General features: G+C 49.4%; 4 protein-coding genes and 1 long non-coding RNA gene across 6 annotated transcripts; 2 read left to right on the plus strand and 3 right to left on the minus strand.

The window, feature by feature from the left end:
- Positions 1-4,039: 4,039 nt before the first annotated feature.
- On the minus strand, positions 4,040-5,027 carry LOC116451304 (cytochrome b-c1 complex subunit 8). Its single transcript, XM_032124547.1, has 2 exons — positions 4,723-5,027; positions 4,040-4,268 (listed from the first exon to the last, which is right to left on the minus strand). The coding sequence occupies exons 1-2, from the start codon at positions 4,874-4,876 to the stop codon at positions 4,174-4,176; spliced, it is 249 nt and encodes an 82-aa protein (XP_031980438.1). The 5' UTR covers positions 4,877-5,027; the 3' UTR covers positions 4,040-4,173.
- Positions 5,028-5,563: 536 nt separating this feature from the next.
- On the minus strand, positions 5,564-11,663 carry GDF9 (growth differentiation factor 9). Of its 2 annotated transcripts, XM_032125218.1 has the most exons (3): positions 11,584-11,663; positions 9,488-9,928; positions 5,564-8,423 (listed from the first exon to the last, which is right to left on the minus strand). In XM_032125218.1, exons 2-3 carry the CDS (start codon positions 9,915-9,917, stop codon positions 7,468-7,470), a joined length of 1,386 nt encoding a protein of 461 aa, XP_031981109.1. In that variant the 5' UTR covers positions 9,918-9,928; positions 11,584-11,663; the 3' UTR covers positions 5,564-7,467. The 2 variants fall into 2 exon arrangements, with proteins under 2 accessions (XP_031981109.1, XP_031981110.1); XM_032125219.1 differs by lacking the exon at positions 11,584-11,663 and having other exon boundaries at positions 9,488-10,079.
- On the plus strand, positions 10,099-21,567 carry LOC116451593. The gene is made up of 3 exons (XR_004243238.1): positions 10,099-10,670; positions 10,770-14,648; positions 20,970-21,567. It is a non-coding gene; the product is annotated as an uncharacterized LOC116451593 (long non-coding RNA).
- Positions 17,280-19,759, plus strand: C1QTNF2 (C1q and TNF related 2). The gene is made up of 2 exons (XM_032125220.1): positions 17,280-17,605; positions 18,806-19,759. The coding sequence occupies exons 1-2, from the start codon at positions 17,374-17,376 to the stop codon at positions 19,417-19,419; spliced, it is 846 nt and encodes a 281-aa protein (XP_031981111.1). The 5' UTR covers positions 17,280-17,373; the 3' UTR covers positions 19,420-19,759.
- FABP6 (fatty acid binding protein 6) lies at positions 20,710-22,646 on the minus strand. Its single transcript, XM_032125221.1, has 4 exons — positions 22,568-22,646; positions 21,561-21,736; positions 20,998-21,087; positions 20,710-20,808 (listed from the first exon to the last, which is right to left on the minus strand). Exons 1-4 carry the CDS (start codon positions 22,632-22,634, stop codon positions 20,755-20,757), a joined length of 387 nt encoding a protein of 128 aa, XP_031981112.1. The 5' UTR covers positions 22,635-22,646; the 3' UTR covers positions 20,710-20,754.
- Between the last annotated feature and the right edge of the window lie 1,721 nt (positions 22,647-24,367).

Below are 24,367 nucleotides of genomic sequence, written 5' to 3' on the forward strand. Positions count from 1 at the left end.
AAGCCCACCTAAGATGTTACCAGAACCCCATGGTCTATTTGTAAGCAAAGGGGGGGGGGGGGGTGGCCCAAATTACTATGGTCAAGATCAAAATCCTTATTTAACTTCTGTAGCTCTGAGTTAGCCAACCAGGGGTAAGGATTGTCTTGCCAAGCTGATTTGGAACAGACAATTGTGCTTTTGATTTGTTTCTCACTCATGGTACGTGAAAGAACCACAAGGAAGTTGCTTAAGCTTTTATTTCCAGGCACATAGTGCTCAAAAAGCAGGTGTAACACTTTCCAGCTGGGTTTGGGAATGGAAATTGTGTGATAACTCAGAGAGCTCTCCTCCCAGGAATCCAAAGGTGTCAAAGATAATCATCTCTAGGTAGATAATGAAAGAGGCTGCTCAGGGCTTGTCTGGAGCTGAGGAGCTCTGGTGTGCAGACTGTGGTTTCCCCGGATGAGCCATCTCTGCCCCGAGCTGTGTCACTCACCATCAGGCTTCCAAAGGTGCCAGCAGCTCCCATAGAGATGGAGGGGCTCTTTGTCATTGAGAGGAAGCTTCAGTTTTTCCATTGTGGAGTGAGATTGCAGCAGCAGAGAAAAGTGTTTGAGCAGAGGTGATACCTCTCATCTCCTGTGCTTACACACTCGTGCTTGTCCCACTGTTTGTCTTGCTCCTCCTCACCTGTGGGATCTTGTGGATCTCGTTGGGTGGAGCTTGGAGCAACCTGGCCTGGTGAAGGTGGGGGGAACTGCAAGAGCTTTAAGGGCCTTTCCAACCCAAACCATGCTGTGGTTCTGTCTGGCTCCCACATCCGTCCCATGTGCCCCACATCTGTCAGGTCAAGATATCTGAGATTGCCAAGAGACAGAGAATTCCAACTTACTTGTGTCATTGTGTGCAGGTTTTGGAACACACTGTTTTAATTCAAGTAAATACTTTATAGATAAACTAATAAGTGTATAATGAACTGTGTTTTAGCTAAATTGTAAATACAGATTTGGATGTCACAGGCTCTATTTCTATGATTGCTTAATATGAAGGCACAAGTGCCAGCGTGGAGGGCAAGTGACTTAGATTAAGATAATGCCGTGATGTCAGATGACTACTCCTTAGCCCAAATTTCACTGGGATTAAATTAAAAACCTTCCCAGCACAGTCTACAACCACTATTGGATTATTCCCTTCCTAGGTTGGTTCTTACACACCTTCCTCTGCCTTATTTGTTTTGCTTCTGTGGGAGGAGGAAGCAAAATTTTCATTATTTCACCTTCCTGGATGTTAAAAAGGGAAGGAAGTGGGACAGTAAATCATGTCAGACAATTAGCTGAACTTAAAAAGTTTATTTTATAATTGGCTGGGAATTTCTCAGTTGTTTTTCCCATGGAGTCCTTTCTTTTCATGCACCTGAGTTCTAATTTCTGCTGTTTCCACCAGGCACTAGTGTAGAACAGAAAGGAGGACAAGGCAGCAGCCGGAGCCCTGACTTCATCCCTGGAGCACAGGATTTGGAATAGCAGCAGAGCTTTCTGTAAGTCATCATCTCTCAGCTTTTTTGGCTGGGGAAGGCTGGTACTCTGTGATGATACATCAGAATTGCTGTGTCCTTCTGGGTCACTAATAGCATCAGACTGTCCCTGTCAGGCAACAAACTGCTCAGTGCAAGAAACTGGGGAAAAAAGTACAACTGAGCCAGTCCTGTCCATGCCCACAATTCCCGGAGGCCGGTAAGAGGCCATAGCAGAGATGTGAGAAGAGACACAAAATGTTGCTCTGTTGCCACTTCTAATAGTTACCCAAAAGAGAACAGAAATAAATAAAATGAGTGAAAACTTTTCAAGCACCTTGTTCAGATTCTGAAATGCCCATGGGCTGAACTCCCACTGCTGCAGGTCTGGCAGGAGCCATCCCAGCTGGGAATGGGGGCTGCATCCCAGGTAGAGGGTTGGGATGGCTGGGTAGGGTCAGGATGGGTGGGCACGATCACAGGACGGCGGGGCAGAGTCGGGATGGCTGGGAAGGTTTGGGATGGGGCAGGGGATGGCCAGGCAGGGTAGCAACAGACTGCTGATGTAGCAGCTCAGTGCTGACCCTGCCCATTGGCGCTGGGCCTGTCCCTCCATGCTGACCCTGCCATGGGACTGACCCTGCCATGGGACCGGCTCGTGGCCGCAGTGCCACTGCCCCTCTGTTTGCATTAGTCTGGCCCCTGGGCCAGGCACAGTTCAGCTGTCTGGGAGCAGGAGCAGGGACCTCATGAGAGCCCCGGAGAGCTGCTGCCCTCCAGCAGAGCTGCTGGGACAACACAGCTGAGAACCGGGCAGTGACTGAGCTGCCAAGGCACAGCTTCACAGGGGCTGTCACTGAGGCCACCCAGCTCTGCAGCTCTTGGAGGCACAGTGAGCAGGACTCCAAGTTCTGAATGAAACATCTCAGGGAGAGGGACTTCTATACAGGCAGACAGTGACAGACACGGGGGAATGGCTTCCCACTGCCAGAGGGCAGGGTTAGATGGGATACTGGGAACGAATTGTTCCCTGTGAGGCCATGGCATACATTTCCCAGAGAGGCTGTGGCTGCCCCATCCCTGGAAGCATCCAAGGCCAGGTTGGACAGGGCTTGGAGCAACCTGGGATAGTGGAAGGTTGGGTGCGCAGGGGGTGGGGCTGGGTGAGCTCTAAGGTCTCTTCTGGGATAAATCTGCCTCTATACATCCCTGCCAGCTCACAACCACAGCAGCCAGTTTTGCTCCCCACTTGCTTAAGCTGCCTAGAAAATACCAGTGACCCAAAATGCAGTTAAGTACAGAATATTTTTGGCACAACTTGGGAGCACTGGCTGATTGATTTTATTGTTACTTATGCCAGCCTCAAGCTGTGCTTGGAGGAAACACAAGAGGCTGAGCTCAGTCTTGTGTGCTCTGAGCCCCAAAATACTCCAGCACTGATCTGTAAAATTGCATTGCCCCAGCTTCCTGAAGTGACAGCCTGAGCATCATTGTCTTCCTGACAGCCCAGCCCTGAGCACACGGGGAAACTCACACAGGGAAACGTCATTCCTGCCCTGCAGATAAGATAAACTCCCAGGACAGCTACAGGAATAGCACAGCAGGAATGCCAACGTGTTGCTCTGCGTGGGGTGGGAGCTGGAGGCAGTCAGTGGAACACTGGGAGGAAAAAATTAGGATAAAGGAACCAGCCAGATGTTCTGAGCTTCCAACAGTGAAGGTGTTTCTGTATTCAGAGCCACTGGGTGAATCTGTCACATATTTAAGCGACTTTACTACCAGCAGCTGCTTTTTAATCATCTTCAGGCATTAAGAAGTTGTTTCTCCGGGCAGCTTTCGAGAAGGTTCTAATGCAGCCTCTTACCACTGATCAGATATCAGAGTGTAGTTAATCACCCAATTAACATTAATATAACTAGGTAATTAGAATCACAGGATCAGAGAACAGCCCAGTTTGGAGGGACCTTGACAGATCAACTGGTGCAGGCATTTGTGGGAAGGGAGCCCAGAGGAGGTTACCTGGCACCCCGTCCAGTCACCTCCTGAAACCCCCAGGCTGTTCCAGGGACTGATTGTTCTCACTGCAAAAATTCCTTTGTTACACGGAGATGAAACCTCTCCTGGTGCAGCCTGTACCTGTTCTCACTCATCTTCTGCCCGGGGCTCCCGTGTAGAGCGAGCCTTCGGCCAGAGGTCAGGGTTCATCCCAAATCCCAAGCCACCAGCCAGCTCATCCAGCTTTAATCAATACCAAATCAGCAAGTGTTTGTTTTTCACAGATCTCAAGGCTGGAGGAAAAGCAGTGGCCAGTGATGGGAAAAATAAAGGGGACAAGGAACAATATCAAACCAGCCTTTGCTGCACTTTATATTGAGGAATATTTCAAAGAAGTAAGAATTATGAAAGCTGGAAGTGCTCTGAGATAAAAACATCCGAGCACATGGAACTTCAGCCTGATTATCTATCTGCCTGTACAGAGAGAACCAGACAAGGGATTTGATGCTCCTCACCTCAAACAGCTCAAGACACGGATTTCACACAGAGTCATGGGGCAAAGTTACAGTTTATTAGCCAAGGCTTATCTCCCTGTTAATCCCCTCCGGCCATGGGAACAAGCACAGCAGGTCCCCAAGGAGTTCCGGAGCCACGTGGTCACTGCTCGTGGTCACTGCTCGTGGTCACTGCTCGTGCTCATGGCCAGCCGCGTTCTTCCTCTTGAGCCGCTCGAACTCCTGCGTCCCCCAGGAATAAATGAGGTAACCAGTGGCCAGGGCTGTCAGGGACAGAGGACAGGCACGGTCAGGGGACACCAGCATGAGGGGACACTGCTAGAAAGGGACAGTGGAATGAGGGGATACTGCTCTAACGGGATAATGCAATGAGGGGACACTCACAATAAGGGGACTTTAACAGTGAGGGGACACTGCAGCAAGGGGACATTCACAATAAAGGAGCATTCGATACAATGAGGGGACACTTCTAGAAAGGGACGCTGGAATAAAGGGATTTCATAACATGGGGACACTGAGAAACGGGGATATTCACAATATGGGGACACTGGAATGACGGAATACTCACAATATGGGGACACCGCAGTGAGGAGACAACTGCACCGCGCACAGCACAAAACCACCAGCCACGACCTCCCCCTCAGCCCCGGCAGTCCCCCTCCCCAAATTTACACTGCGAAGGAGGCACAAAAAGGGGGGAATCCCCCCTGTACTCACGGGGCACCACCTTCAACACCTGGGAGGTGAAGCGGCGGGCCACGTTGGGGAGCCCGTGCGACAGGACATTGGGGAAGGCGCGCTGCTCGAAGGGCGACAGGCTGTAGGTGATGACATGCCGCACCCGCGCCAGGTTCCCGAAGTGCTTCCCCATGGCCGCTGCGTCCCCGCGGTCACCGCGCAATGGCCGCCGCGCAATGGCCACCGCCCGCCCCGGAACCGCCTGCGCGACGCCTTCCGGGGCACCGCCAGCGGCGCTTTCTGCTTGTAATAAACGATAGAGGCGGTGAAATAGGCGGGTGGTAAATCAGAGTTCTACTAAAGCGTGTTTTTAACACGCGGTTTGTAATAAATGACGTGCGCCAGAAGCGGGCGCTGCCCTGAGGGGAACGGGGGGGGACTCACGGGAAGCACCCGCGCCGTGAGGGAGGGGGGGGGGGGGGGCGGTGCCTCAGCGCGGAAACCGCCCAAAGAAATAATGGGGAAAAAACACTTTTATGTGGCGATGGTGGAGTTCCGCTGAACAGCGGGAGTGGCTGAAGCAGAAAATCGTGGAATTATGGAATAGTTTGCACTGGAAAAGGCTTTTAAAGGTTAACTATCCCGCCACACCCCCCCGCAATGAGCATCGTAAACAATGTTGGAATTGTTATTAGAATGTATGAGACATCTTCCAAATAATGGAAATTATTATGTATTAGACATCTTCAATATTACTGGCATCATTAATAGATTATATTATAATTATTAGACTATATTAGATATATTCCATATTATTCGAATTACAGAATATATTCGACATCAAAATTATTTAAATTATTATTAGAATAGATAAGAATGGTTAGGATATTAGACATTTTTACCATTTGAATGATAGTAGAATTATTAGACTGTATTAAACACTTTCAGCTTTATTTGGATCATTACAATATATTAGACATATTTACCATTATTTGAACTAATATTAGAATATATTAGATTTGTTAGAATATGTTAAACTTCAGCATTGTTGGAATTATTATTACAATATATTAGATAGGTTCAACATTATTGGGATTATTACAATATATGACACATATTTAATATATTATTTAAATTATTAGACTATATTAAACATGATCCCCATTAATGGAACATTAGAATATGTTAGGATTATTGGACTACATTACGCATTTCACAATAATTAGAAGGATTTGTGTCAGGAAACGATGCCATTTATTTTCTTCTCTGGCAGATGAGCAAAGCCAAATCCCCAGAGTTTGAAGGGATGAGCAGGAGTGACACAATCCAAACTCACCCACCTGCCCATGGTGCTGGGACCAGGAAGGTTTTATGTGACACCAAGATACCATTTTGAGCTTTTGGTGTCAACCACTTTGATTTCAGCAGTCAGAGACTGAAACCTGGAGCAGGATCCCCACTTTTAAGGCAGGTTTGTGCCTGTTGCACCTCCAGGAGCTCTCCAGACTCACCCCAACATGAGTGGGTTCAGTGACCAGGTGAACCATCAAAGTGACACCACACAGCAGCCTCTCAGGCCTGCCCTGCCAGGCTGAATTCCCTGCCTCTGGAATTGCTCAGGATATAAGGTAGGGGCTGGTTGGGTGGTTGAGTGTAGAAAGTTACAGCATTTATTTATTAATCCATTAGCAAGTCAATGTTAGAGGCTGTTCTAAACAAGTTTTACAAGACAGTGCTGCTGCACAGCCTTTAATAAGCAAACAAACAAGAAAAATCCCCACTAAAGCTGAGAGGTTTTGTGTGTGAGCCCCAGGTCGGTCTAGGAGGAGACAATAAATCATAATAAATCAATTGCAGTAAGAATTCGGTGTGAAAGCACCTAGAGTTGAGGCACTTGTTACCTACAGTTTCATTGTGAGAGGAAACAAGGCTGTGGCCCCATATTTCAGAATATTAAACCCATTGAACAGCATTTACATCAACTCATTTAAAGCTTTTAGAAGCCATTTTTGGGGATTAAGCTTTTTAAACATTTCTTCCTAGTTCAGAAGCCAGTGGCAGTATGGCTCCAATGGGCAATCCTCTGCCCTCACACCATGGACAGCTGCCCCTTGTTCTTGAACCAAATGAAGCCTCAGGTGGTGCAAATTCTTACCAAAATAGTGCCTTAATTTAAATGTTCACAAATTACCCACAGCTGCCCTTAAATTCTTACCCTCCTTTTAGGTGAGAAAGCCCAAAGAGTGCAAGAGAAGAAAAGCAAAAAACAACGTGGTAACTCTTTACAGAACTGTGAGGAAGGGTTGTGTCATCCTGCTTGGAAGAGAATGAAAGACCAAGGAAACAATTCTAACATTAAAGGCTTTCTTCTCTTCCCAGTCATTACTGGAGATGTCACACACAAGGTTTCTGCAGAGGCAGAGTAGCAGGCACTGTATGTCAGGGTATGTGTGATAGCCATTTCTTTTTTTTTTTTAATCTGTAATAAAGCAGCTTAAAATAGACATTTAGTAGTTGAAACCTTTCCCCCATTTTAAATGCAAAATTCTCCCGATAAAAAGACACTATTTACATTTAATTGCACATTCTAGAAAGGCTGAGTGAGTACAAAAAAATTAGTGCTCTGATGTGAACCCCTTCTGCTAACTCCCTGCTAAATCCCAGCTCCCGGAGTTACAGCAACACTGCTCAGTCAATTGTAGCTACAGATCTTGAGAATGCAAAGATAAAACCTGTGCTTGAGAGCGCAAACCCACCCCAAAGTGGAGTGCAGCAGAGTCCCCACTACCGGCAGGTGCACTTGGTGGCGATCATGTCCTCGTACTCCTTGTAGGCGATGGAGCCGTCAGGCTCGATGGTCAGCACGCTGAGCGGGCTGTAGGCGGCCGGCACGCACGAGGGCCTGGGCACAGAGGGGTCCAGGCGCTCGTAGATGAGGGTCTGCACCATGGCGTGCACCGGGGAGCCGTAGCGGTGGCCCAGGGCGCGGGGACAGTCCCCCCGGCAGAACTGGGGGCTGTACCTGTGCGGGGCGATGATCCAGCGGTCCCACCGCAGCTGGCTGAAGCTCAGGCGGAAGTTGTGCAGCTCACACTCGTGCTGAGGGAGCACAAATTGCTTCAGATACTCGCTCAGATTGTGAGGTGAAGTGGCTGGTGCTGCTTTTGGATTCTCATTCCTTCGCTGGCGAGAGGCCCTTTTACCCTGGGGATTGCCTTGTCCTTTGTCACCCTTTGGAGGATCCACGAGCAGGCTGCTGCTCTGCCTGGCCCGCGCTGGGCTTTTCCTCCTGTGCCTGAGCAAGCTCCCACGGTGATAAGCTTGCTCACTGGTGTCATTCAGATACAGCAGAAGGGAAGGGGGAACCAGTGTCACATTAACAGCATTTTGCAGTTTCGTGCTCTGTTGTGGGTCACCCATCAGACAAGTGAAGTTCAGAGCCATATGAACATTCCTCCTGTTCGTAGCAATCAGAGGCTGGAGGAAAGAAGTCACATCCATCTCCACCCATTTGCGTTTTCTAACATCAAAGTGCAGGCTCAAAGCTAGAGAGTGGGAAATGCTGGGGCAAACTTGGCTGGAAGAATCATGTTCCTTAAGGGATAAATGGCATATGCAGGTAATGGAAGAGGAAATGGGAACAGATGTGTCAAAGGAATAGAGCAAGACAGACTTGAGTAAGTGCTCCAGAGCAGTAACACGATCCAAGTTGAAGAGTAAATCCACCGAGTGAACATCTCCTGTGAAGGGAAACAGATTCCTGTAGTGTTATTGCATCTTATTTTTCCACCTAGACATGAATACTGTTGTAGTTGATAAGTAAAAATGATTCAGCAGCAGAAGAAAACAATTCAGATGCCCTTACATTTATTGCATGAAATTTCTACTTTGGTCAGGGACATAAGGGTTAAAAATTAAGAAAATAAACGCAAGAAAACCCCTGATTATAAGAGCTATTAGGATTCATTTCATTAAAAGAACCAGCACAGGAGGAAGTCAGCTGTTGTCTCTTTAGTGTTGGTGTGGGGGTAACAGGAACTAAACACTCCAGATGATAAAAACCGTGAACTCCACCTCAGAGTGCTGTTCCTGTGCAGCAGTACAATGCTTGTGTTTATCTTTCTATGTTTATCTGTCTTTCTAGTGAAAAATCCGAGTCAGGAGAACTCAGGTCACCTCAGTAAGTTTATCAGCCAAGGATTTCTAGGTGCTGTTGTTGTGACCAGTCCACATTTAAGAAAACCATGGAAGCATCATAAGTTACAGGGTGCCCAGCCATCCCAGTCCTGAGCCCAATTTGTGAGTAATTCTACTCTTCCCTTCAGGTTTTGATCATGATTCTTCTCTAGCAAATGTACCAGACAAGGAGAGGATTCTCTAGCACAGGTGCTGGCAGTTTGGTACAAATTTTTTTACCAGTGCTGCAGTTTTTAGAAAAAAGCAAAACCAAAACGGGCTGTAGAAGGAAATGTGCTGCCTATTATGCCTAAACATTTTTTCCACTTCTCTTACTTTACTTAGATCTGCTTATAGCTTTTTCTGACTCATGAGCAGATGAGTCAGCCCGGAACACCAGCCTGTCTTGTACATACTACTTGTGGGGTGTTCCCCAGCCTGTGAAGCCTGTGCCTAATGCCATTCAAGGAGAAGTAGGTTATGAAAAACTCCTACAGTTTAGGAGAAGAGGCTCCAGGACTAAAATAGCAACAGCGCTGAAGAAAGGAGGTATTTTTATCTCCTGCTGCCAGCACAGAACACACAGAAACCCCGTGTAACCTCTCCAGCCCAGGCGCTGCACACCTACCTTTCCCCAGGCCCCCGAGGCGGTGCTGGCGTTCCCAGCACGGGGTGAAGAGCCGCACCGTGTTATAGAAGCGGCCTCGGTGCGCCTTAGGGATGCCCTCCCTGGTGGCAGACATCCTGTACAGCCTCTTCATGTACCGGAGAGCCCTGGAGTCCGGCTGCAGCCGCGGGGCCTCGCTGTGCCAGCCCCGGGGGCCGCGGCCGTGCAGCACCTTGAGCAGCGGGGGCAGGAGGGTAGGGGCCGGTCCCCCGCCTCGGGGCAGCTGCAGCACCGCGCTGAGCTCCCTGGCAGCATCCTCAGGAGCTGCCGAAAACCCAGGGGCCTTCTCAGAGCCCCCCTGGCCCCTGGAGCGGGGCGAGTACTGGGTGCCAGAAGAGAGCCAGGGCAGGCAGCAGTACAAACACACGCAAATCCTCCAAGTGCTCTCCATGCTCTTGAGGGCTGCAGGTGAAAAAAAGAAAAAAATAACTCCCCTCAAATATTCAAGGAAAAACGAGAGTGCCTCAGCCCCATCCCTTATATAGGTTGCAGCTGTGAAGTGTGAGGGAGGTTTCTTTCTAATTAGAAAGCAAAGAGAAAGATCTGCAGCTGGCCCCTGAAGCCACAGCTTCATTGCAGTTGGGCTAAGCCTTGGCCCGGGAAGCTTATTATAAACGAGATCCTAATTCTGAGTTAACCTTTTTCACATGGGAAATTACAGGCTGGGAGCCGAGTGCCAGCCCGCAGAGGGAGCTGGGGAGGCGTTAGTGTTGCCTGGTCTAATTAATCCTGGTTTATTTGCAGAAATATATAAAGCTAAATATTACTGCTCTTAGCCTTTGGCCTCTCTCCATGTGCTGGTGGAGTCGTTTTCACCAGCTCTGAGCTGAACAACCCAGCCCCCAGCTGCTCACTGGGTATAGAGTTGTGGGTTTTTTAGGGAGAAGTATAGAGGCTGCTTTGAGAGCATCTTACAGGTAGATTAATTTGGGGTCTATATTGGATGTTCTCCCTCTTGCCTTGGCATGCTGCAGTGGAAAGCTGAGTTTGCCAAGCTCGTTACTATCTCTTTCAGCTTCCCTAGTGTATTTTCCTGCCTGACAAGTTCTTGTTTACAAACTGGAGAGCAAAGAAAGCCCCGAAGAATCAAAATTGTGAAAAATGGAAAGCCTGCTGCTGCTACCTGCCCTGTTTGCTGCCTGAGGTGAGGTTTGAGGTAACTTGCTGTACACCAGCTGTGAGTTATTTTTCAGAATTTTTTTATTGCTTCTAAATAAAATAACTGTTCTGGTTCTTTTTGCAGCATCTTCACCATGGGGTTCCGTTGTGGCTTTAAGGTAGGAGTAGGGAAATGATTTATCATTTTGTTGGTGTCTTGTTTATTTTACATTATTATTGGATATGGCTAAGGTGCAGGTCTGGTGCTACAGACTCCAGAGCAGGGGGGCTGGAGGTTTTTTGTAATTGGGAAATACAAGTCATTTTCAGAAATCCTTTCTTGTCTAACTATGTTACTTGGCATCAAGGCAGGGACCAATTGTGGTGAGTCAAAAAGGTTGTTGAATTTACTTTGAATTAGAAGGTACATGGAACAAAGAGAAAAATCCCAACCTTTACACAGCATCTGCTCAGTGTTGGCAGTGGCTCACTGGTGATTGGGCTGGTTCCCACTTCCGTTTTCCTAAAATAAGCTCTATTTATTTTTATCTTAATGGGTCAGGGCTGCAGCTCCTAGGCAGAGCTAATGGTCTCAAGGGCATCCTTTAAGTTTAAACAGGGTTTTGACTCATTTTTATGGGGTTTTTTGGAGAGGGACAATCACTCTCTGTAGACTGCTTACAGATTTTCAAGCTGCTTTTAGGGAGGGCAATAAAAATTACTCAAATCACCATCCCACACTAAGTCTGGAGGCCTGTTGGGTAGAAAAATGCTTCTTCCTTCCCCTTAGTATCTCCCAAAACCCCCAAAGCACTGACACTTATCTTTGGTGAGAGGCACACTCCCATTGTTATTGCTGGATTTTTAGGCTCCCTCCAACCTCTGGGTGAATTTCAACTTTTCTGGCATTTGCTGAATGATGTCATTTGGTTAAATTGTCGTGGCTGCAAGGTCAGTACCTAGCAATGAAACCAGTGAGTGCTCAGAGGTAAACAAGGGGAAATCCTTCCAGGCTGGGGCACAGCCCTGTCCTGGGCTGGGAACTGATGGTCACCCACATTTCAGCACTCCCAGTTCTCCCCCTCAGCACATGCACAGAAGCAGTGATTGAACCTTTAGGTGACTTTGTCCTGCAGGATTAAGAATGGCAAACCAGTTATATTTATATAGAAATAAATGATTTATCATGCCAATGATAAGGCTAAAAAAACATTAAACAGAATTATTTGCTACCTAGTATGGGTAGCTAGAACTATTAGTATAGTACAGTGCACTATTTTTGAAACAAAATTGAAACATTTATATTAAAGCAGTTATATTGAGGAAATTATACTAAAGATAACAAAAAAAATTAACTGGAGAATGGTATTACTCACCCAGGCCAACGACTGTGAGCAAATCTCTTTGGCTCAGTCCTGAGGAGTGGCCTTGAGGGGTGTCCCCACTGCAGGGAGGAATCGCCACACACAGTCCCAGAAGGGTGTGTAGGAAAACCCTCTGTTAAAAAGTGGGCCTGGGCTGTCAGTCAGATGTGTCTGGGCCAGCTGTGCCAGCTCAGCACCTCTGGGTAAGGTGTCAGTAGCATCACTTGTTTGTTCCTTTATCAGGCACTTCATCATCTGCCACATCTTCACCTCACTCTCAGGGTATTTAACTTTGGGATCAATGAGTCAGGCTGATTTTAGCATTATTCACCCCAAAAGCAGCATGAACCCCTTCTCCACTCGCTGACAGCTTTTCAAGCAGGGCATTGTTTGAGTTGTTCCACCTCCACACCAGGCAGAGCATCCTGAGCAGGGACTGCACCCCCAGCCCACACCTGTCCCTGAGCCAGTCCCCTTCCCCGGGACCCTGGGGACACCACGGGGGTCACAGCACAGAGGCTTCTGCTAAAAAGCAGCACGGAGGGGACAAGATCTGCTGGAATGTCCCCTGCGATGTCTCACTGACACAGAAAGCACTGAGCACGAGTCTCAGGCTGCTCTGCTTCTCTGTGCACGGGCAGTTTGTTTATTTAACAAACTGTGCTGCCAAGTGTTCTCAGCAGAGCTGTCTGGGGCCCTGGTGGAGCCTGGCCTGGCCCTGCAGCACAGACAGATTTTCCATCTGCCTGGCAGGAGCTTCCCAGCAGTTTCTCCCCATGCTGCTGAACTAGGTCAGGCTCTCGCTGCCTTCCCCATGCTGCAGACCTGGGCACAAAATCACCCCAAACTGTGAATTCCCTGCTCCTGCCTGAGGCTGCCTGGCAGGATTGCTGTGTGTCCAAGCATCCTCTCATCCCTGGCCCGTGTCAGGCCCATCTCAAAGCACAGCTGCCATGGGGCAGGAGCAGGATCAGCAGAAGAGCTTTTCCTTTTCCACACCATCAGCGTCTGAGGAAGGCACTGTGGCTTCCCAGGCCCATCCGACTGGCGCTGTGGCAAAGCCCCCGGGAAGCTTTCACCTGGTTGCCTATTTCACATGCAGTGCCTTGAGCCTTTTGGCCCACACCCAGGCACAGCGGCCCAGCACGAGTTCTGCGTTCCTACAAACTTCATGGAAACAGGCGAAAAGTGAGAATTCCTGTCTGCCCAATGTCCAGAGCAGTGTCTGGGTCTGTCCCAGCTGTGCTCACCCCAGTGCTAGAGGGGAGTGGGCTGCGGCAGCCAGAGCTCTGCAGCCACATGGCAGCTTTTCTAAACCAGCCCTTTTCCCAGGGAAATGCAAAGCTGATGATTGTTTGGGAAGGGGGGTTGTTCTCCAGGAGGTTGTTCAGTGTCAGGGAGCTGGGGCCGGGGCGCTGGCTCTGCAGGAGCTCTGTGGGACTGTGAGCACAGCACGAAAACAGCCCTGTGCTTCCTCAGCCAAATGTTCCCAGTCCTCCCAGGAGCATCTAAAGCAGCCCCAGCTCACAAAGCCAACTGTGTACAGGCTTCATTTTTATGTTATATCCGTTCCCACCAAGTGCCAAAAGCAAGCACAGGGGAAAGCTTAAAAATAAACCACAACAGCTCTGGGAAGGATGAATTTGGGCAGAGCAAGGAATGACAATTCCAGCATTCTCCCAGTCAGCTGATGTTCTGCACTGAGCAGAAAGGATTTTCTGGCTGCAGAGCTGCAGGGCAGGGTTTGGAGCCCTGCCACCAGGCACATGCCTGTCCCATGCCCCGTGCAGGATCCTGGTGGGGCCAGAGCAGGAACCCACAACCAAAGATGAGTCTGGTCCATACCAACCCTGGCAGCATCCCAGAGCATCCTGCTCCAGCTTCAGCCGCTGGTCCTGCTGTTCCTGCCTTACCTGAAGCAATTGCTGGGGGGTTGTAATTACTTTCCAAGCTTAAAACTAAATCCCAACCTTTTTCCAAGACAGAAGGATTCCTGCCCTGCCATCCCCATGACAAAGTTGTATTTCGTAGTGCACATCTTCCTGAAGAAGTGCTGAGGTACAAATTTGCATTTGCAGAGCTGCTGCTTCATGACTTTGTCCTTAAATTCAAGCCTGGAGTGATTCGAAGTGAGTTTCCACCCCCAGGACAAGATTTTCTTCCCTTTAATACTCCAGGATGAAGTGTCAAAGTTGTTCCCCAGTTGGATCAGCGTTACCCATTCCCTGCTTATGTGAGCAGTGACTACAGCAGGGAGGGGCAGCATCAACCAGAAATGATCCAGGCAACCCCTGAGCTTTCCTCCAGGACTGCAAGGGAGAGGGAGAAAGGGAAAAGCTCCCCAAGCATCAAGAGCTTTCCAGCCACATGTGCATAAAAATCTCTTCCCGTGCCACGTGACCGAGGCAGAGGCTCAGATCCATTACACAATAATAAAAATATGCCTTTGGCAACGTGGAGCCAAAGTGGAGCTGCTGCAGGGAGCTCAAACTGCGCACAAAACGAAGTAAAACGGGAGTAAAAAGGACCAAAGTCAATCCTGCACAGCCCTCCCAGGACCTGCTGTGGCAGGACGGGGCTGGGGATCTGCAGCAAAACATCTGCCTGAAGTGCTGGGGGCTGCCAGCGCCTGTCAGGATCTCACTGAGGAGATTAGGCTGGTGAGTAGATCCACTTTTCCTTTTTCTGTCTCTCCCTCCTCTTAACCTTAACTTTGAAAACTTCCCAAATAAGGTCTAAGTCACTGAGCACTCAGGTTTCCAAAGCCTGCACGGGAATCCGTGAAGGCAACAGTTGCCAGTTAAAGAAATAACACCATGAGGGAAACATTCCTCAGCCTTTGCTGGGAGCTCCCACCTCCTTCAGCCTGTCCCTGCACTGGGCAGCTGCCCAGACGGGTTTGAGCTCGGGGCTGGGAAAGGTTTGGCACAGGAATTCCCGGTACTTTTGCTCCAGGCCAGGAAGGGTTTGGCACGGGAATTCCCGGCGCTTTTGCTCCAGGAGAGGAAAGGTTTGGCACGGGAATTCCCGGTGTCTGAAGCCAAGCGAGCGCTGCAGGTTGAGGACAGAAGGTGCACCCTCTGCTTTCCCTCCTTGCCATTGTTTTGTGCAGCAGCAGGGAACAGATCAAACCCCTGTTGGTGTAGGTGCTTCCCTGGCTCATATCAGTTAAATCCACCCATTTCAGCTGCTCTCTGTCACTGCTGTCACACCTGATTTTGCCTAGATCAGCCTTGCACCCAAGGGCTCCTGCTTCCACCCCAGGGATGCTGCAGGGCAACCTCCAGAGCTGAGAATTAGGCTCATGGGGATAATGATTATCTTGAAGAGTAATTATGACACCTTGAAGTACACTAGTGAGGCAGAAAGATGGATGTCTTGTTTGAGAAAGCCTCAAATATTACAAGGAAGTAGAGAAGAAAGTCACGGTGTTCACTCACTGCTGGGTCCCCTCATCCTGCTCCTGCCTCCCTGCAAGCAGCAATTCCCCCAGGGTGTCCTATTCCCACCGCCACATGGCACAGGGTGACTTTGCTGGCCAAAAAATCACCATCCAGCCACTGCATGTGCCACCAAACCCCGCATCTGGCAACCCTCAGGGATTTTCCTCTGGGATTTCAGCCCAGCTGCCCTGGAAGCAGCAGAAAGTACAGCTGGTGCTGACTCTTCCAGGCAGGATCTTTTCTTACAGAAACACCTCTTTAATGCACAACAGGCATTGGGCATGGCCCAAAGGTCTCTAACCCTGGTGACAAAGCCATTGGTTAAAATGTCGTTGGAAAATCAGCCCTGCTGCTGCACAGCCTCCTGTGCCGGGCTGGCTGCCCACACTGCAGAGAGGGGAGATGCTGATCTGCTTCCAATTTGCTTTTTGGAGCTCATCGGACCTTCTACATCGAGGAACAGTTTTCCTTTTAAAGTGGAACAGCATGTCTTTCAAAAAGATTTCTCCAAGAGGTTATTTAGAGATCCTCTTGTGGACGTGGTGCTGCTTTGCATCCCACACACGTTGCTGGGATATGGGATGAAGCGTTCTTGTGGAGCTGTTAATTAACACCAGCTCGGGAGCTGTGCCAGAGCACAGCTCCAGGTACGTGGATACTCCCCACTTATCCAAGTGCTGCTCCCACTGACCTCCCAGCCTCGGAGAATTTTGTTTGCCACTTTTTATCCCATCAGGTCAACGAGCTGGGTCTCAAGGGAACAGAAGTGATTATGGTAAGAAACTTTCAGAGGAGGAGCTGCCCTTCCACCCTCTGCTCCTTCTCGCAGGTTTCTTCTCCACGTGAGGCATTCCCAGCTTTTTTCCAGGTTAAGCTCCACAATGACATTTTTCCCTGCCACAGCTTGTGAGTGTCATCCACCTCCAGATGCCTCTCACTTCTCTGCCCCGCTGGAGGGGTTCCTGGGAAGCAGGGATGCAGCTTTCCTTGTGATCTCCCACTCCACAGGCATTTGAACATTTTGTTTCCCTTTTCATGAACTCAGAAGCCTTCATTCAACTTCCCACATGAACACTGGATGGTGTTTTCCATCTCACAAGTGTATTAACCCAACGCTTTTCAGCAGCAGCAAATCAGAGCTGAAGAACCAAAGGCCTCAGCAGCCAAATCCAGCCCTGGATCTGGTTTGCATTTCCCTCTCCTCTGCATGTTCTTAATTATAATATCACAGAACTGGGGGCTCCCACTGAGCATAAATATGTAGGATCAGCTGGCTGGATTTGGAGCATCTAAATATGCATTTCCACCCCTCAGGAGCTGAGAACAGGATGAGAGCTAAGGCCAACATGGAATTTAGCCAGTGCTTTAAGCATCTTATTTCCAGTGCAGGAGTTGCACAAAACAGTACTGAGGAGCTGCTAAATCTGAGCTGCAGTGGAGAAGGGGATGAGGCTCAGCTTGTAGGCAAAAGGCCTGGCCCAAATCCTGCCCAGCCTGTCTGAGTCCTGCTCTGCATCACACGATGGGCTTTGTGCTTTGAAGAAACCCCAGCGACCCAACCATGGGCAGGTCGTGCTGGGGACGCTCACACCAAACCCCTTCCCCTTCCTCCACTCCCCTGGTCCCAAGCAGCTGCTTTCTGCACCCCTTTGCCATTGCTCCTGGTGCTTTGGGGGAAGAGAGGCTCAGGGAGCAAAACAAAATGAGGGACGGACACAGATACAGGCTTGGAGAAGAGTAAGTTTGATAAAAATATTGGTCTGACCTAGAAAACTCCATGAGCCAAGTCCTTGGAATCACATCACACCAAAGCAAACAGCTCCCCCACCCTGCCAAGAAAAGCCAAATTATCTCCCATTTTCATGCAGATTTCTTCACCGGCCCATGCCAGTGGTGCCCACACGCTGCTCCCACGTCCCGTCTCCTCCCCACAGGCCGTGCCATGATCTCTGCTGTGCTGCTCCTCTGGACTGTGCCCTGCGTGGCAAACCACATCCTGGGGGGCTTTGCCAGGCGGGAGCTGCAGGAGGGTGCCCAGCTGGCCTGCAGCCTACCAGGGCCCCCCGGGCCCCCCGGCGTGCCAGGGACCCCAGGGACCGTGGGCAGGATGGGCTTCCCCGGCAAGGACGGCAAGGACGGCCAGGACGGGGAGAAAGGCGAGCACGGCGATGAAGGTAAGAGAGAAGTGCTCAACACAGCAATGGAAAGGTGGAAGCTGTGGTGCAACAGCCCCTTCACAGCAACACCTCATGGGAAACTCCGCCAGAATTCCCTCTGTCCCCCCTCCAAATGGTCCCACTCGTCAGAGGGGCTCCAGACTCACACCATGTCCTGACAGCTGTGTGCAGCTTCTGTTGGCTTCATTTTGTGACACGGTGAGGTTCACCCTGTGCTGGTCAAGGCTCTCCAGAGGAGATAAGGAGCTGGCCTCTGGTTCCCGCTCCCAGGAAAACCAGAGCCACGTGAGAAAAGGAAGGACCGGCTGCCCAGAGCACTGTAACAGGACAGGCACTGGCCATGCCGGACCTAATGCAAAGCAAACAACAGCTCGTCTTCAGTCCTGAGGCGGGGCTGAGCTCTGGATGCTCCCGGAGCCAGGAGGCAGCAGGAGCAGCCCTGTGCGGAGCAGTGATTTCCCTCTGCCACACTAGAGAGCACTCCTGCCTCAGCAGCGCCAGCGAGCCCAGCCTGCGGCTGCCTCCCTTCTCCCACCCCCAAACCAGGAATCTGGAGAGCAGATTTCCAGCCACAGCTGCGTTTCGATCTGCTCTTGCTACAGCAGGTCGAGAGACGCCGCATAAATCCTCACGATTTTGCTCATATCAGATGATACCACCGAGCAAGAATCACTGCCAGCCCAACTCCCTTCTCATCTCAAGGCAGCCCCTGCCCCCTGTGTTCGCTGGTTCATCCCCCAGCTAGGCTGGGCTTTTTACCACATCTAGGCTAACTTTTGCCTTGTTTTTAAACAGTTTCATGATAAATGTAAAAAAAAAAAAAGCAAAGTAAAAAAAGAGACATGAGATCAAAAGTACTGACCTGCTCAAAGCGAAGCTCTGAAAGCTTCACAAACCTGCCCCACTCTGTAAAACCCAAACATTTAATGCTTGTTCTTTAATTCCTCCTTCTTCTCAAGCGAGCCAGATAATGGAACCAGAGTTCCTCTGTTACCACACCAATTCCCTGCCTACCCCAGGTGGTCAGTCCAGACAGACGTCCAGCCCCAGGTGGGATTGCATTGGGATTCTCACACCAGCAATGGCTCTCTCCTAAATTAAATCCCTGCTGCAATGCTCTAACCCCCTTCCACCTGCTGTATCAGCTCTTTCCCTCAAAACTGATAAGGAAAATTGATAAGGTCATTTGTCTTCCAGGTCCCCAGGGCAGAACAGGAAACCCGGGCAAGCCAGGCCCGAAGGGGAAAACAGGAGCCATTGGCAAGGCAGGGCCCCGGGGGCCCAAGGGTTCAAAGGGCAGTCCTGGGAAAAACGGGGCCCCGGGGAAGAAAGGGCCCAAAGGGAGCCAGGGTGACCCTGGGCTGCCAGGGGCCTGCAGCTGCAGTGGCAGCAAAGCCAAGTCTGCCTTCTCCGTGGCAGTGTCCAAGAGCTACCCCAGGGAGCGGCTGCCCATCAAGTTTGACAGGATCCTGATGAACGAGGGAGGACATTACAACGCTTCCAGTGGGAAGTTCATCTGCAGCATCCCCGGGATTTACTACTTCACCTACGACATCACTTTGGCCAACAAGCACTTGGCCATTGGCCTGGTCTACAACGGCCAGTACCGGATCAAGACTTTTGATGCCAACACTGGGAACCACGACGTGGCCTCTGGATCGACCATCCTGGAGCTGAAGCAGGAGGATGAGGTGTGGCTGCAGATCTTTTACTCAGAGCAAAATGGGCTCTTTTATGATCCCTACTGGACAGACAGCTTATTTACTGGATTCTTGATTTATCCTGACCAAGATTATCTCAATGAGGTATAGGATGAGGAACTATGGGGAAAAAATAGGAAATGGGCCTTGGTCCAAACAAAGCGTGGCCTTGCATGAGACGTGTCTGGGATTATCAGATGATTCCACATTTGCCTGTGGGCTTATCAGGTGATTGCACCCTGTATTGCCTATTCAGAATTTACCTGATGTCATCAAGCCCACTGGGTACCAGATTTCAGCAGCCTCATGAATGTCTCCATCCCAAAGCCACCCATTATGTATTCCATGATCATTCCAACATGCCATGGACATGTAACTCAAATGCTGGTGCAGAATACTTTGGTTATTACATGGTTATAATAAAGCATGAAACCAACAGTGATTTCCTACAGCTGAGCTGGGCAGTGCCACTGATGCTGGAGATTGTGTCACTGGGCCTCCTCCCCTGCAGCCCAGCACGATCCTTGATAATGGAATTAGGCTTTGCCAGCCAGTTCAGAGTCAGGAATTTGTCAGATGGAATTCTAAAGGTCCATCCCAGCCCCATCAAGGCAGTTCTAGCAGCAAAGGCATCTGGTGTGCACAGGAAGTGATTAAAAGGTCTCATTTTTAAGGTCCAGGGCTCCTCTCAGGGCACAGACTGAGCACCACTGGTGTCCCTCAGAGCAGAGAATCAGAGTCACAGAGGGGTTTGGGCTGGAAGGACCTTAAATCTCATCTTGTTCCACCCCTGCCATGGGCAGGGACACGTTCCCTGGATTTCAGCCTCATCTCCCAGTGCTGGGGTCCTTCACAAGTAACACTCAAGAGTCAAAGCGTGAACCTTCCCTGCAGAAACAGCAGGACTGCAATGAGGAAATAGGGCTGTATTTACAGCTGTAAAACCTTAAATGTCTTCTAAGGTTAAGATCAGGTGTTGGCAGAAAGAGAAAACCCTGCTGGCAGTGCGAGACACTTCTAATGAATCATAAACTGACTTTCTCTTGCTTTCAAGCCCCTCCTTTTCTGCCCTCCAAGCAGCAATGGGGTAAAAGACTTTCACCAGGTCTTGCATTTTGATGTAGGTGTTGGGCAGAGAATTGTCCTTCTCCAGGCAGAAGCTGAATGGAGCTTCTGTTCCGTAGGTGGGAGGTAGGAAACACTGGAATATGCCAGGTGTGCATCACCCCCTGAAACACCTGCACAACATCCTTTAGTGCTTTGCTGCATCTTCTGACTTTTGCACTCTGATTTTCTGAGTGCCTGTCAGACATTTAGGACTGGGGTAAGCATTATAATGAGGATGCTTGTAATACCAATAAAGAGACAAAGACAGAACTTTAATTAATTTATTTTATTGTTGGCTTTCAGAGCAGTGGAAGAGACTGGCCTTGCTGCAATCTTTTTTTAGGCAATCTTTTTGCTGGTCCTTTTGTAGACTACACCAGAAGAAGTAGAAATCTGGAACAAAGAACAAACCAAAACTTTGGTTGAACAGTGTAATCAGAGCTCAGGGGTCCAGGGGAGCAGCCCTGGGCATGGCTCAGAGCCTGTCCTTAAGACTTTTATCTAAACTTCCCATTTTAAGCTTGCTGCTCTTGAGGTTTTTCTTTGGTTTTTAGGAACTGCCCTGGGTCTGTGAGCACTCACCTCTACCAGCTTCCCCCCAGAGATCTCTGCAGTGTGGCGGTAGTTGGGGAAATCAGCTACGAGTTTCCCATCTTCCATTTTGACAGTTGCCTGTAAGAGAGAAAGGGTTCATGTTGCTGGGATTGCTGGAATTTCTGTTGCTGGATATTCTGTAAACACCTGCACACTTGGAAGTTTATGGGACAGAGGTTGTGTGTTGCACCTGTGGCCTCTTGCACAGGGCTAAAATCCGTGGGCTTTAGTTCTTGAATGTTCGCAATTTAAATAGAAATTTAAATAGAAAAATGTTCACGTACCAACACCTGCAGGGTCCAGATCTCCACATCACTCATTAACAGCTCTGAAAAGGGTCCTGGCAGGCAGCCCAGGAATCAGGGATGATAGAATCAGGGATGATGGAATCAGGGAATCCCAGGATGGTTTGGGTTGGAAAGGCCTTAGAGCCCCTCTCATTCCACCCCCTTCACTACTCCACACCTTCACTAGGCCTGGCACTGCTCTGCTTTTCACCCTAAATCCAAATCCACCTGAGGCTGTGGAGCTGAAGAGCTCAGGGAATTTACCTTGAACTTCTTGCCCCCCATGGTCTCCATGTCTGCCTCCTTGCCCACGGTGAAGCTGTTGGTGGTGGTGTGGCCTCCTGGGAAGTGCTGTGTCCAGGTGAAGTCATTCCCGTTCTGCACCACCTCAGTCACGATTTTGCAGTTCCTTCCCATTTCAACCTTGTCACTGGGGAGACCTTAACCAACAAAAACAGAGAATTTATCAAATCTAAGCTGAATTTGAACTGAAGGATGGCAGTGGCGTGTTTGTTCTCAAAGCATCTGATTTGTGGCTCATTTATTATTTTTAATTTTTTTACAATATCAAAGCTCTGAGTTGAAATTACTGGTGTAAAGAAAGATATTGGTACATTAATGCATTTGCTAAAATAATAATCTTGATCTCTTTTCCCTGAGAAAAAATACACAGGAAAAATATATAGATACAAAGGACATAAAATATTCCCTTCTCCTTCACCTACACATGCAATGCTTGGAATTTAATGCTCGGGCCTTTGTATTTAGCTGCACATACCTATTTTTATATTTGCTCTTGCTCTTTAAATAGATGCACATGGAATCATGGAATCATGGAACAGCTTGGGTTGGAAGGGACCTTAAAGATCATCCAAGCCCCTGCCACGGGCAGGGACACCTTCCACTATCCCAGGCTGCTCCAAGCCCCAATGTCCAACCTGGCCTTGGGCACTGCCAGGGATCCAGGGGCAGCCACAGCTGCTCTGGGCACCCTGTGCCAGGGCCTGCCCACCCTCCCAGGGAAGAATTTCTTCCTAATATTCCATCTAAACCTGCTCCCTGCAAGTTTGGATCCATTCCCCCTTGTCCTGTTCCTCCATCCCTTCTAAAGAGTCTCTCTCCATCTTTCCTGTAGCCCCTTCAGACCCTGGAAGGCCACAATGAGGTCACCCCAAAGCTTTTCCTCTCCAGGCTGAGCAATCCCAGCTCTCCCAGCCTTTTCCCAGTATTTTATCCAGTCCATGCCCTGTGCCCATCCCAGCCAGACTCACCAATCTTCTGCACAAAGGCATCGTAGTTCTCGTCACCCTCGAACTCGTATTTGCCTGCGAATGCCATTGTTCCCTTGGGATGTGCCTGGGAAGGTGGAACAGCAGCTGGATCAGAGCAGAATGGATCAGATGGGCTGAGCCCTGGCTTTATAGACCAGCCCAAGCTCTCAGCCCACCTGGCCCACACCCCTTGGAAATAGAGGTTTATGGCCCCCGTGAGTCACTCATCGATGCCATTGACCTGTGTGAGAACCAAGGTTATCAGGCAGTTGTACATCCTTGCCAATAACCTGGAGATCAGCAGGAATCAAGGCCAAAAGCTCAGTTTTCATTTTAGTGCAGATTTAAACAAAATGATGTATTTTTACTTTTAAGATTTCACTGGTTTTGCATTCAGGATGGAATGAAGATAAAATAAAAATGGACCATGCACCAGTTCTCAGCTCTGCAGAGAAGGACCTGGGGAAACTTCTGGCACCACCAGGGTTTTCTTTGCACTTTTGATTTAAAAGTTGCTGTAAAATGACTCTGACTGTCCAGAAAACATATTTGACGCTGAGTTTGTTAATTAAAACTCCTTCAGCTTAATCCCAAGATTGCTGAACTCAGTGAAAGGAAACTTCCTTTCCCAGCTGGACCTTGCTGCTGAGGCCCCACCTGTAAAGAGCAAAGCAGCACTAGCACAGGAAGCAGGGCAGGGGTGGCACATCCACGGGAGCCTCAGTCCTCACTGCTGTGCTCCAGAGGGACCTGCACAGCCTTGGGAAGGAGGTCCATGAACTCAAGCCATAAACTCTACCCGTCACATAAAACTTGCAGGGGACAATTCCACTGGCAGAGTAACAGCCCAGGGACCTTGGGAGAGCGATCAAACTGGATAGGGAGAGCAGCCCAGTCCTGTGTAAAGGGAAGGGGATAATCAGATTATATGAACAGTACTTGAGCTTTTATGCTCCCTGTCCATAAAATCGGATTATATTGATAACTGTTCCATGATAAGATATAAAAATGCTGACAGCTCCTCAAGTCTCCAGCACTCAGACGGGGGGAATGTGGTGGGCACAGAGCCGGGGTGAATCTGTAGCTCAGGAAATTCCCAAGGAGTAACTGTTTGACTGGGTGGGTCACCCTTGCACACACTGAGCAGAAGTTTATTCACCTCAGAGGAGCTGGGCACCACCCTGTGCTTGAGAGAGCAGGTAACAAACACCCATCCACACCATAAAGTGTTAATAAATGATAAAAGTGCTGCTCTGCCTGGTGCTGGGGGTCAGCATCACTCAGAACAGGGCCTGAGCACAGATCAGGCCTGGGCCTGTCTGTGCAGTTTTTAGCAGGCACTGAGGATTTGCACCCCTGGTTCTGCTCTCTTACCCTGAAACAAATTCATGTTTCCATTCCTGTCTTTTCTGTTATAAAATGAAATGAAATTCAATGGAGTCTTGGAGAATGCAGAATGTCACTAAGCAATCCTCCAAACGTGGAGTCAGGACAAAGTTTATTCCAAGAATAAAGGAATTGAGTCTCTCTGACTTTACTAAAGTGACTTGCACAATCCACCAGGTCAGGCATCCAAGCCCCTGTGTCTTTATTTCCAACTAAAACCAGCTGGACCTGTGCCAGGAAAGGTTTAGGTTGGATATCAGGAAAGGTTCTTCCCCCAGAGGGTGCTGGGCACTGCCCAGGCTCCCCAGGGAATGGGCACGGCCCCGAGGCTGCCAGAGCTGCAGGAGCGTTTGGACAGCGCTGCCAGGGATGCCCAGGGTGGGGTTGTTGGGGGGTCTGGGCAGGGCAGGGGTG

The sequence above is a fragment of the Corvus moneduloides genome, chromosome 15 (assembly GCF_009650955.1).
Source record: "Corvus moneduloides isolate bCorMon1 chromosome 15, bCorMon1.pri, whole genome shotgun sequence".
Taxonomy (NCBI): domain Eukaryota; kingdom Metazoa; phylum Chordata; class Aves; order Passeriformes; family Corvidae; genus Corvus; species Corvus moneduloides.

Bases quoted from the DNA above. Each gene is read 5' to 3' on its own strand.
- LOC116451304 (XM_032124547.1), bottom strand. From the start codon at position 4,876: ATGGGGAAGCACTTCGGGAACCTGGCGCGGGTGCGGCATGTCATCACC. The intron at 4,269-4,722 runs GTGAGTACAGGG...TGTCCCTGACAG, and splicing joins GGTGTTGAAGGTGGTGCCCC to CCCTGGCCACTGGTTACCTC.
- C1QTNF2 (XM_032125220.1), top strand. From the start codon at position 17,374: ATGATCTCTGCTGTGCTGCTCCTCTGGACTGTGCCCTGCGTGGCAAAC. The intron at 17,606-18,805 runs GTAAGAGAGAAG...TTTGTCTTCCAG, and splicing joins AGGCGAGCACGGCGATGAAG to GTCCCCAGGGCAGAACAGGA.
- FABP6 (XM_032125221.1), bottom strand. From the start codon at position 22,634: ATGGCATTCGCAGGCAAATACGAGTTCGAGGGTGACGAGAACTACGAT. The intron at 21,088-21,560 runs GTAAATTCCCTG...TCTCTCTTACAG, and splicing joins TGGGGGGCAAGAAGTTCAAG to GCAACTGTCAAAATGGAAGA. The intron at 20,809-20,997 runs GTGAGTGCTCAC...TCTTTGTTCCAG, and splicing joins CTGGGGGGAAGCTGGTAGAG to ATTTCTACTTCTTCTGGTGT.
- GDF9 (XM_032125218.1), bottom strand. From the start codon at position 9,917: ATGGAGAGCACTTGGAGGATTTGCGTGTGTTTGTACTGCTGCCTGCCC. The intron at 8,424-9,487 runs GTAGGTGTGCAG...TTCCCTTCACAG, and splicing joins CCTCGGGGGCCTGGGGAAAG to GAGATGTTCACTCGGTGGAT.